The following is a 12340-nucleotide window of genomic DNA, read 5'->3' on the forward strand; positions in this document are numbered from 1 at the left end:
TTGTTTTCTCAATTTTTTTCTCTTTACACTTAATTGACTATATCTGCAGTATGACAAAAAATAATATAATAGTATTAATGTTTAGGAAGGATAATGAGATTCCTACAGAGTCATTTATATGGAAATGTACAGTGCTACAAAAAACCTGCAGTAACAGACATTATGGAATTCAACACTAACTTCATTAATATTGAATGCATACAACATTTATGGTGATTTAAAGTGAAAGTGATAAAACTGGTGTTCAGGGCTTGTTAGTGTAGAAACAAAACAGAAAAGCAACAAAATGAAAAACAAGGCAGAAGTGGGTGTTTATGAGTATTCCAGCAGCGCTAGTTGTGCTGTGTCACTGAAGTACCTGTCTTCAAGCTCGTATTAAGAAAATGACAAAGCTGTAGTAATTTAATACCCAAATTCATAGCTGAATCAAAAAATGTGGGTGATTCACCAGACTGATGAGACACATTGATATACGGCTCGCTGAGGGAAACGTGTTAACTCCTGAAGTGCACTCAGCTGAAATTAAACTTGTGAAACAGTTGTGGTCTTAGGCGTGAGGCTAAATACCCATCTGGGCTCTACATCACAAATGGACTTGTTCGTATGGCAGAAACTGAATCTTCTCCCGATATTGTCCAATAATCTTATAATAAATACGCAGATGTACCGCGTTCATTAAGACACAGGTTTCTAATCACTGGTGCTATTCGAGACCGAAGGGCCGTGTCGCTGTGATGTGAGCGAGTCCCACCCTCCTCAGGGGCCTGGGGCAGCGATAAGGCTGCGGCGGAGAGGGGAACCGAGACCTCACCCCGGCGGGTAGAGCCTCGGGTCAGCCGCGGCGTGACGCTACGCAAGCCCCGTCCCGCCGGGCCCCCAGACGCCGGTCGGTCCCGCCGGGCCCCAGCCCTCAGCGGGAGGCGGCAGCAGCCCCGCGGGCGCGGCCGAGGGACACCGAGAAGCTCGAGCCTGCGCCTCAGGGGACGCCGCAACCGCGCACGCGCCGCGCCGCGCCGCGCCCAACGGCCGCGGCTCCGCCGTTGGGCGGCGCGTGCGCCCGCCCCCCCCCCCCCCCCCCCCCCCCCCCCCCCCCCCACGCCTGCCCTCGCGCCCCGCCCTCTCCCCCTCCCTGCCCTCGCGCTCTCTGCGCGACGTCGCTGCGGAAGAAGCCGCCGTGTCGGACGCGGCAGATTCGCCATAACCCGCCGCCCGGCCTGTCTCGCCCCGCCGCCCCCACCGATTAAAATAGTATTTTCTTGCCCGAAGCGGGAGGCCCGCGGGGCCTCGGCGCGGCCCGCGGCAGCCCGGCCCGCTGGCGCGGAAGTGATTTTTGTTTTTCCTCCCCCCCCCCCCCCCCCCAGTTTTATTTTAAAACCAAGCCGCGCCGCTTAGCTCTCGGTCCACTGCCGCCCCGCCGCCCCCCGCCGCGGTTATGGAGGCTGCGGCTGCAGGTGAGCGGGGCGGCGCGGGGCCGGTCGCAGGCGCCGGGCCGGGGCGGGCGGGGGAGCGCGCACGGATCCTCTTACAGGCGGGCCGGCGCTGGGGGGGTGGGGGGGGAAGTAGTTCCGGTGGGCGTCTGTCGTCACGCTCCATCCGCACGCGAAGTAGTTCCCTCGGTGGCGGGGCGGTCGGCTGTTCCGCCGCTGTCCCGACCGTCGTCGCTGCTCCGGTGGCGGCTAAGGGCGGGGGGAGGCAGCGGCTGCCGGGCGCCCGGAGGGGTTGTGGAGAGGCCTTGCCCGAGGGGCCGGGGCCTAGTCCGGGGGGCGCCCCACGGCGGGGTGCGGGGGGGGGGGGCCGCGGGCCGCGGGCCGCCGCCGCCTGCGTGTGGGAGGCGCCGGGGCTGCCCCAACGCGGTCTCCCGGCGGGCCGTGCAGGTCCGTCCGCGGCCGGGGGGCTCCGGGTAGTGCCTGGGAACGCGGCGAAGGGCTGGGGCAGCCCGAGCCCGGGGGTGCGGCGTGCCCGTCCCGGCGCTCCTGTGGAGGAGCGTGTCGGGGAGCACCTGGGAAGGAGCAGCTGGCGGGCAGACTGCTGTTGGAGCTGAACTAGTGCACATCTGGATTTAAGACAGTCCTCCTTTCTTTTGACAGCATGTGTAAATAGCTCTAGCTCAAGAGCCTGAGAGTTCAGCTGCAGGAGGGGGATAGCAAGTTAAAAGTTAGATTCTTCCACTGCTTTGTCATCTCAGTCCTATATGTGCCTTATATTGGCCTGACTGTCATGGGGGTTACAAGTGTAAGTAGAATGACCCAGACGTGATAGCCGTAGTGATGCCGTGTACGTGCTTTCTGCATTTCACAATCCCAGTGTGTTCGTTGCAGTGCAAGTTTGTGATGTTGCATAATTTAACTCTAGTTAATTATCCTGTCTACTCAAGTTTGGCTTTTGGTTGTCATTCCCTGAAATGACATCTTAGATTTTGTAGTCCAAAATTATTTCTAGCCGTCCTGTAAAGTATTTGCACACAATTAGTTTGCGACTCAAACAGGATTTTGTATCAAAGAGATCAGCACTATTGGACGAATAACTTGTATCCAAACAGCAAAATATCTAGTAGGTGCTGTGTTAAGTGCTATTGTAAAAGCAATCCAGGACTGCTTTATATTCACTCATCCAGTTTAGATGAGAAATTAATTCTCTTACGACCACTACTATGGCTACTAATAAATTCGTATTTATTCAACCACGTGTGCCTTAATAAGAAGTGTTCTGAGGGTAGTTGAACCCTGAACTGTCACAAGTGTCCGGTATATTTGATACTGCAACTGCTGACCTGTATTTGACTTCACATGCATTTCTATTACGTGCGCTTCCAAAAATCAGGTTCGGAGCATTTCAGCCAGGGCATTCTGAAGTCGATGGCTGATTACGTAGTTTGCGCTTATTCTTGGAGAGGTTCCGAGTGTTTTCGGTATCTGGTAGTGTGGCGTGGTTACGGTATTGTACGGTAGTGTATTTGGTGGTCACCAGCAGTGTTGCGTTTAGCCACTTGAGGGCGATATTAGAACGTTAAAAAAGACTAAGTCTTACTATAAGCACATTTATTATGGCTTTTTTTTTTTTTTTAAATGATGGATAAGCTACCTTGTTTATATGTTTGATAAACTGATTATTCTAAACTGCTGCAAATAATTACATTCCCAGTTATTAGAACATCCTTTTTAATCCAGTTCTGAATTTCCTATATTCTAGCCAACGTACACGTGTGTAGGCAGTTGCCTTCTTTTGAAGAACTTTGTGTAACTTTTTGCAGGAGCATCTGTAAAGCTGGTGTGTTTAAAAGAATAAAGATACATATGCTTTTATTTGCCTTCATTAGTTAAAACTTCGGTAGTTTTACACAGAAGTTTCTTTGGACAAATGTAGTAACAGACTAGTTAAATACAAACTGTTTGGTTGTGATGAGAGTGTGAGGACACGCTTCAGACACAGAAAAGGGATAAGAGCTTTGTGCCCTTTTCCTGTTGGGGTGGCTGCTTCATCATGAGGCAGGTCCTGGTTTCTGGTAATATCATGGACAAGTCTGAAGCCAGTCAGTGTAACCTTGATACCGAGTCTTCCAGTAACTCAAGTTAACCATCTCAAATTGATCTACCAAAAGGCAGAACTCTCGCCCGTTGCTAGTCTGTTTCTCTGCCTTTATACTGGAGATGATGGTGTCTTTATGTCATATATTTGGAGATTTTCGGAGGTACTGTGTTATGTTGGTGAAATTTTATAGTATTTGAATGCTAGAGTAACTGGGCTGTGTTAAAGTCTACGTTGTGTAGCCTAAAGCAGTGACCGGTGAAGGATGTCTAAATAGAGAAGTGTGAGAACAGGGCAAGCACACAGTGATACTCGTCCAGAATGCTCCCTTAGGCTTCTTACGGCCTTGCTGAGCCTCGACGGGTGTCTTTCCACTTACTAGTTCTTGATGCACTTCCCTTCCAGGAATTTTTAACACCAAGCGGACATGTAGCCATCTTACAGTTACATGAAGAACTACCTCCTTTCATGTTCTCTGCTTCCCGCAGTGCAGGAGCAGGGAGAGATCAGCTGAAAGAGCAGACAGACATTTCAGAGGATCATTTGCTGGTCTTCTCCTCTAGGACACATGTGATTTCATAGTTCTTCATTTTATCCTTTGCCTTTTCTCCACTCCTCAGATCCGTCCTTTCCAGGTGGAAAAATTCTAATTTATCTAACTGCTTGTTGTATGGCACTGTGCTGTGTGTTGGTTGTCCTTATGTCTGTTACTTTTAAGGAGGAGGAGGATGATTATTGGGTTTATTATTATTTTAGTTCTTTAAATTTTCACGTTAGAGGAACAACATCCAAAGATGTGAGCCCGGTATGGACTTTTGCAGCAGAGATCTTCCTTTCTGTTTTTTATAGGTCTACCTGTTTCAGGACCATCTGTTTTATAGGACTATTGCAGATGTGTCTGGTTTTGAATGGTGCAGTTCTTAGCTTCATTTTGAGGCTGTCTTTAAAATGTTTGCCGTAATTTGGAGATCTCCCGTAGAAAACTTCCCCAAACCCTTATGGAGTGACAGCAAATTGAAAAGCTTATTTTGCTCTGGGCTCACCTGCTCTGAAGGGTCTTTTCATACACAGGTTACTTTGCACTAACAGGCTCTCAGGCAGGCCTGTTACTGGTGAGGTGTTTTAAAAAAAACTTGCTGCATTCTGCTTTTCATTTTTCAGATTGATAAAATTATTCTTATTGACCTGCCCTACTGTGTTTTTACATTTAATTCAACACAATTTACAATATTTTTTGTTTACTTCATTTGATAAAACTGTGCTAGATTTTTCTCGTCTGCCTCTTTCTAAAACAATCTTTGATGATTAGCATCAAATATGGTGCTTTTAAGTAGCCTTTGTGCTGCTTTCAAGGATTTAACTCTTCTTGGAACCTGTTTAGTCCTTTATGTGGTTTGTTTTTGTTTTGTTAGAGATACTTTTTATCTTTATATGCATTGTTGAAGTTAAACACAAACACTTGGCTCTTTATCACTCTTTTAAAGGATTTTTGAGTACTACTTTGGTCACAGTTCCAGAGTAACACTCAAGTAATGTCACTTTGAATGGGGTCCTGTGTTTTGCTTCTGATAAAGTCGGGAACTGTTTCTCCTCCTGTGGTTTCCCTGACTGCTTACTGGGTGAAGCAGCCGTTAATGGTGTCTGAACATTTAATGTTGGCATCCTCTCTTGACCTGACATTTAACCAATCTGCGCAAGGGTAACTGAAGCCTGCAATATATTGCTGTTTCTGTCTTTGTAACCTCTTTTGTCCCCTTCAGTGTGTCACGGTCATTCATACCATTGTGGTCAGACTGTTGCTCATGTAGTCCTAACGCTGTGCTTTTTTGTACAATGCAAGTATTTCATTCCTCCGGGACTCTGTTACTTGTTAAAATAGCCTGTTAATCAGCTTTGATCCTAAGCTGCTTCAACAGATGGCATTGCTTCGCAAACAATACATCCCACTTTCTGCCCTCGATATTTTGATGGGGCAGCGTCCCACTGGCATTACGACGATGTTTTTCAGAAACTCGCTTGAACATGCCTGTCAGTCATCCTGCTCTACAGCTAGGCATTCTGATTTTGACACCTTATGGGGCTTCTTGCATTGTTGTGGTAGTATGTAGATTTGTCTTTTTAAAAGCAACTACAGAGGAATGGAAAACAAGCCAAACACTTTTTCAACTGTTCTTTGTTGTTTCCTGCTAAAATTTTACAAACTTCTGTGTCATCCTTCATTTGAAAATAGTCTTTGTGATTTTACCACTGACTGGTAAAATTTTTATAAGGATTATAAGGTGAATCGCCTTGATCTTTGTGGTCGTTTGCATTTGTCACCTGCCCTTCAGTCTTTTAATTTAAGAACATTTTCATCATCTTGTAATTGCGGTTGGATGAAGCCTGATGCTCTTCTGTTATTTTTTTTCTCAACTGGAAATGTTTCCTTAGGTATATACAAAACTATCAGCTTAGTTCTGCTCACAGCAGCACTGTCCTGTGTTCATGACCTAAGCCCCTTAACTAGCACTTTTTTCCCCCCGCTTTTGTTTTCTCTGTTCTAGTATATTTGTATTGTATAGATTTTTAAATGCAGTTTATTTCTTAATCAGAAACGTTCACAAATTTCTGTGTAATTTAGTCCCATGTACTGTGTAGCTCTCTGTAACATCTGAGGGCCTCTGTGGCTGTAGTTTACCTTGGAAACTAAACTTGTGGCCTTGTTAGAAGAAATGTTGAATGTATATGGTTAGGTTTTCCATAAAACCATGTTAAGTGGTATTGATTTTAGTATCGTCTTTTGTTTTTTTGCGGGAATGCATTCTACAGCAACGTTGCCATAATTTTCTTCCTTAATGTTCAAATAAAAAATGTTTGTGGCGTTTAACTAACGATAATAAAGGGAGAACAGACATGGCCAGGTGCTCCTTGTTTTGTCTCAGTAGTCATTTGGTGCTGGTGAGTTAAAAAGGAGTTGCTTACTGTTCAGAATAGTTCAAATTCAGATGGAGGAAGCCCTAAAATAGCTTTCTATTCTCTCTCGCCTGCTGCTTTTAGTACAGTTAATTTGTTAGTTTTGGACAGGGGATTCTTGTGGTGCTGCTGTTCTGCTGGTAGCAGATAGTGGCAGGTTTTTTTATACTTTTTGTCTTGACCCTTACTGAGGAAAATGCTTTTGATTTGGAGACATGCCGTCATCCTGCATGTTAAGTTCTTGATGAATCAAAATGGAGAAAATAGCAGGAAACAAGTATTGATTTATTTATTTATTTTTTTTTCTGTCAAATGAAGGGAAACAAAATTAGTTTATACTGGCGTCTTTATTAAAATGATAACTAAAATGTTATAAGGTTGAGGAAGAGGTTTAAGGAATAAATCTGTGCCTAAATATAGCCTTCTGGGTTAAAGTGTATGTAATAAAAACTTAAGATCCTTTTTTGTAACATAGGAAAATGCAGATGACAGTTACTTACATTTTACTGGAATTATGAAATAGTACTCATTACTTGAAGGTATTAAAACCACATAATCATACGTTTCACAGTATTTAAAAAAATATTTATATTTCTTATTGAAACAGTTTAAAGTAGACTTTAAATAAACCCAACAACAACAAAAAGTGTCCCTCCAGTGAAGCAATGAAAATCAGAGATACATTGTAACATGTTTTTGAAAATTTCATCTATTTAAAATAGCATTGATAATGAAAAGAATTTCTAACATGCACAAAGGAGTAAGATCTAATGTCTAAGAAAAAGATTTTTAATGTATTTGACATTAGTATAGTATATCACAATTCATTGTACGGTATGTGCCAGTTCTTTTATGTTCAGTTCAAACAATTTTTTTACTGAGAAATAATGTTGCTTGTGTTAAACACAAATTATTGGCTTTTTATGTATTAACTGTTACCTCACAATTTCAATACTTCTACCTAAAGAAGCTACCAAGGAAGTCTTGTTTATCGTTCTTAGGCACCTTAATATCTTACACGCTCAGCATTTGTGTATGAAGAGTTCTTTAATAAAAACAGTAGTTTCATTGGAATAATTGAGCCTACTTTTTAGTGCACTTGAGATTTGAACAGAAACCCTCATATTTTCTCAGTAATTCTCATGTTAGTGTATTATTATCATGTTTGGTATTATAATGGAAAATTTAACTCCATGGACTAAAGACAGCTTGTAGTTAATAGAGCTGTGATGCAACAATTGCAGATTTTAAGATAACATAGTGCAGGGGGAAAGCAATGGCCAGTCAGGTACTAAAGTAACATAAATACGTCTTTATAAGCCTGCTGGACAGCGATGCAGTGCTGTGCTTTGCTGGTAGGTGAGACTACAGTCTGTCTCTGCATTGTAACCCTTGCCTTAGGTAGCTGTAGACATTGTTAAGGCGCTAGATATTGGGAGTTTTTATAAGAATAAGTAATTGTTTTAGGAATGTTTTGAAATTAGTGCTGAATTTTAGGCAGTTACCTCTCAATATAGCCCAGCACTGAGATCTATTTAGGTGGGACTGTAGGATTTGCTTTTCCTTGGCCCACAAGCATAGCTGGTTTTATAGGTATGGGCTTGGAGATTAGAGAGTAGCACGCCTCAAGGAAGTAAAACTTGTTGTGGAAAGATCAGAAACAACGTTGTGGGGGGGTATCCTCGGGGAGACCCTGTCACAGGCGGATGGACGTGGCTGCTGCTTTCCCAGCCAGGAGCAGAGCTGAGTAGGGACGCACTCTGCACACACCACACGCACGAGACACCGGCGTGGAGGCGCTGCCTTCAACAGCACGTACGTATAGGACTCACAGAAAATACAAGTCGAGACAGCCAAGTCCTCCTCTTCGGATGGTAGAGACTGAAGTTCACTAGTGAAAGCACGCACACGGCACTCGCTAGATTCACAAACACGTGCACATTCGCACATCTCCCGGGCACCGGCATGGCCCCTCTGTCCATCCCATGCAACACCCACCCACACAGCAGGTTTGGGGAAGATGCAGACACTTGTGTACCCCCCCCCCAGCAGCTGGCACCAGGCACACAGCCTATGGATCCCACTCCAGCTGCTGGTGCTGAGCCCCCTTACTTCATTCACCCCAGTTTCCTCAGTACCTGTGGTTCCATCCCAGTGGCTGGAGGTGGGGACGGTGGATGGGGGTTGCAGTCATCTCATAACATGTCTCTGCCGCTCCTTCCTCCTCACGTTCTTCACCTGCTCCAGCATGGGGTCCCTCCCACGGGAGACAGTCCTTCATGAACTGCTCCAGCGCGGGTCCTTTCCACAGGGTATGGTCCTTCAGGAATGGGCTGCTCTGGCGCGAGTCCCACAGGTCCTGCCAGACAACTCACTCCAGCGTGTCTTCTCCGTGGGCTGTGGTTCTTGCCAGGAGCCTGCTCCTGTGTGGGTTCCTTTCCACGTGTTGTGGCTTCCTTCAGGGCACATCTGCTTGCTCTGGCGTCATGGGGTCCTCCATGCTCTACCATTAACCTCCGTGGGCTGCAGGGGAACCTCTGCTCTGGCACCTGGAACACCTCCTCGCCCTTCTTCTTCTCTGATCTTAGTGTCTGCAGGGCTGTTTCTTTCACATTTTTCGCACTCCTCATCTGCTGTGTAACGTTTTTTACGCTTTCTTAAATACGTTATCACAGAGACGCTACCAGCATCACTGATGGACTCACCTTTGGGTAGTGGCTGCAACTGGCTCTGTCTGACGCAGCTCCTGGTGTCTTCTGACAGAAGCCATCCCTGCAGCCTCCTCTCTACTACCAAAACCTTGCCATGTAAACCAAGTACCTGTAATCCCACAGATGCTCCTAAAGTATCCCAAATTTTCCTGATCCTCTTGTTTCCCTTTTCTTACCAGTTTCAAAGTCCAGGTGGCCTTCTCCAAAGCTGTGCCTGTAGTTTTTTGGTGTCCCATCAATTGGTAACTGGAAACTTTTTGTCCTTGTCATCGTCACTGTTACCTTTTGTCTGCCAAGTTTGCCTCACTGTGTATTCTTGTTTGTCGTGTATCCCATTAACTTCTGGAGCTCCTTTACATTGAAAAATATGCTTGATCAGTTAACCTTAATGAATAGAATCATAGAACCATTAGGTTGGAAAAGACCTCTAAGATCATCAAGTTCAACCGTCAGCCCAATAACACCATGCCCACTAAACCATGTCCTGAAGTGCCACATCTACAAGTTTTTTGAACACCTCCAGGGATGGTGACTCAACCACTTCCCTGAGCAGCCTGTTCCAATGCCTGATGACCCTTTCAGTAATGAAATTCTTCCTAATGTCCAATCTAAACCTCCCTTGATGCAATTTGAGGTCATTTCCTCTTGTCCTATCACTAGTTACTTGGCAGAAGAAACCAACACCCACCTCACTACAGCCTCCTTTCAGGTGGTTGTAGAGAGCGATAAGGTCTCCCCTCAGCCTCCTCTTCTCCAGGCTGAACAACCCCAGTTCCCTCAGCCACTCCTCATAAGACCTGTTCTCCAGACCCTTCACCAGCTTCGTTGCCCTTCTCTGGACACGCTCCAGCACCTCATTGTCTTTCTTGACATGAGGGGCCCAAAACTGCACGCAGTATTTGAGGTGTGGCCTCACCAGGGCTGAGTACAGGGGCACGATCACCTCCCTGCTCCTGCTGGTCATCTGCAAGCTTACTGAGGGAGCACTCAATCCCCTCATCCAGATCATCGATAAAGACATTAAACAAGACTGGTCCCAATACTGAGCCCTGGAGGACACTGCTTGTGACTGGCCACCAGCTGGATTTAACTCCATTCACCACAACTCTCTGGGCTCGGCCGTCCAGACAGTTTTTAACCCAGCTTAGAGTGCACCAGTCTAGGCCATGAGCCGCCAGCTTTCTTAGGGGAATGCTGTGGGAGACGATGTCAAAGGCTTTACTAAAGTCCAGGTAGATGACATCCACAGCCTTCCCCTCATTGACTAGGTGGGTCACCTGGTTATAGAAGGAGATCAGGTTGATTAAGCAGGACCAGCCCTTCATGAACCCATGCTGGCTGGGCAGACTGTGACCTTCCACATACCCTTATAGGTGATAAAGTCTAAAATCTTATTTAAGAAGTTGATATTTCTCATCTCATTCTTGGCTCACTACATTGTTTCCTGGCTGTACCCCTGGATGCACAACAGACGCACGTTCATACAGTTGTTTGTAAGAGCTTTCATACAGAGAATATTAAAAAACCAAACAAAACTCTTCACTTAATAATTGAATTTGCAACAAGCGCTGTGTGCTATGACATGACTTACTCCAGAGTTGTAAAATCTGAGTGGTGAAGAGTACGCGGTCCTGTGGACCTGCACATTAGGTGAAGCGACAGAGCATCCGCCAGGCTGCTGCGTGCTCCTTGCTGCTCTGCTCCGTTGGCTCTTGCTGAGCTGCTGGTGAACTAGAGCAGGGAGTCAAGTGACCTGCAACAAATTGGAAATGCAGCCAGACACTGGAGAAGGAGCCAGTGTTGTGGAACTAGGAGAAGGAGAATAGACCCAAGGATGTGATTCTGAGCTGAAGGCATGAGATTGTGTGTCTAATAATTCTATCGGGTTCCGTAAAAAAACTACCACCACCACAAAGCCTTTCTTTGCAAAGCTTGGTGTGCTTGTAGGTAGGAAGATAGAAGCAAAGGGAGTTTAGGATCAAGCATGTGAGGAACCGCATCTATGGCTAAGTACATGGAGGTCTTTTAGCTCTTTTGTTGGGGTAGAAAATGGCAAATCAGTGGCTTAAAATGTGTCTTTACAGGAACAAGTACTGCTGGAGGTGTTCTCTGTGGTGTGACTGGGTGTTAACCCTGGAAATAAAGATACAGTTTCTTACTTATCTGAGTTAAGAATACCTGAATCTTCTGTCAGGATTCAGTAACACAGTCTCTGGTAGCCGTACAGTATAATATGCCCAATGAAGACTATGATAGCTTTAGATCTGACCTGATCTTGTGAAACCTGGGAACTATGTTTACCTTTAAGATTTTAAGGTAAGAACGAGTGCAGTTGGATTCCAACCAGGCCTCAACACAGGGGGCAAAGTTCTTGTAACTGCAAGAAAAAGGGAGATTGATAACAGAAGTTAACATGAGTAATGTCGTGGTTTGAGCCCACCCAGCCAGCAACAGAAGTACATGCAGCCATTTGCTCACCCCTACCCCGTCCCCTGAGGGATGGGGAAGCGAAAATACAACCAAAAGGCCCGAAGGTTGAGACAAAGGACAGGGAGGGCTCACTCACCAGTTATGGTCACGGGCAAAAGACAGACTCAACTTGGGGGAAACAACATTAATTTAATGAACAACCACCACCATCAAGGACAATGAGACATACAACCAGATCTTAAATACAACACACCTCCCCCCACCCCTCCGGCCTTCCCGGGCTCAGCTCTGCTCCCTCTTCCCCCCCAGCAGCGCAGGGGCAGGGAATGGGGGTCACAGTCCGTCCGGCACAAGGGGTCTCCGCAGCTCCTTCCCCCTCAGGGAGAGGGGCCCTCGCAGCCCTCCCCTGCCCCACCGCGGGGTCCCTCTCCCGGCAGACATTCCTCCCCCCACTGCCCCAACGCGAGTCCTTCCCGTGGGGCCGCAGCTCCCCAGAACCCCCCAGCGCGGGTCCCTCCCGGGGCTGCCGCCCTCCCACCGACGGGCGGCTCCAGCGCGGGCTGCCTCGGAGCCACGGCTGCTTCGGGCCCGGGCCCTGCTCCTCCGGCCTGGGGCCCTCCGCGGGCTGCAGGGCGACCTCTGGGCCACCGCTGGGCTCCAGGGGCTGCAGGGGCTCAGCCGCCACCCCACCATGGGCCGCAGGGGAACCTCTGCTCCGGCAC

General features: G+C 46.9%; 1 protein-coding gene across 1 annotated transcript in view; it reads left to right on the forward strand.

Moving 5' to 3' along the window:
- The first annotated feature begins 1428 nt into the window (after window positions 1-1428).
- ZFAT (zinc finger and AT-hook domain containing) overlaps window positions 1429-12340 on the forward strand; it is a 92529-nt gene continuing 81617 nt past the window's right edge. Inside the window, exon 1 of the mRNA XM_086464990.1 lies at window positions 1429-1451. Coding sequence (XP_086321116.1) covers window positions 1433-1451 — 19 coding nt within the window. The 5' untranslated portion in view covers window positions 1429-1432. The remainder of the gene's footprint in view (window positions 1452-12340) is intronic.

The sequence above is a fragment of the Leptosomus discolor genome, chromosome 5 (assembly GCF_034619465.1).
Source record: "Leptosomus discolor isolate bLepDis1 chromosome 5, bLepDis1.hap2, whole genome shotgun sequence".
Taxonomy (NCBI): Eukaryota; Metazoa; Chordata; class Aves; order Leptosomiformes; family Leptosomidae; genus Leptosomus; species Leptosomus discolor.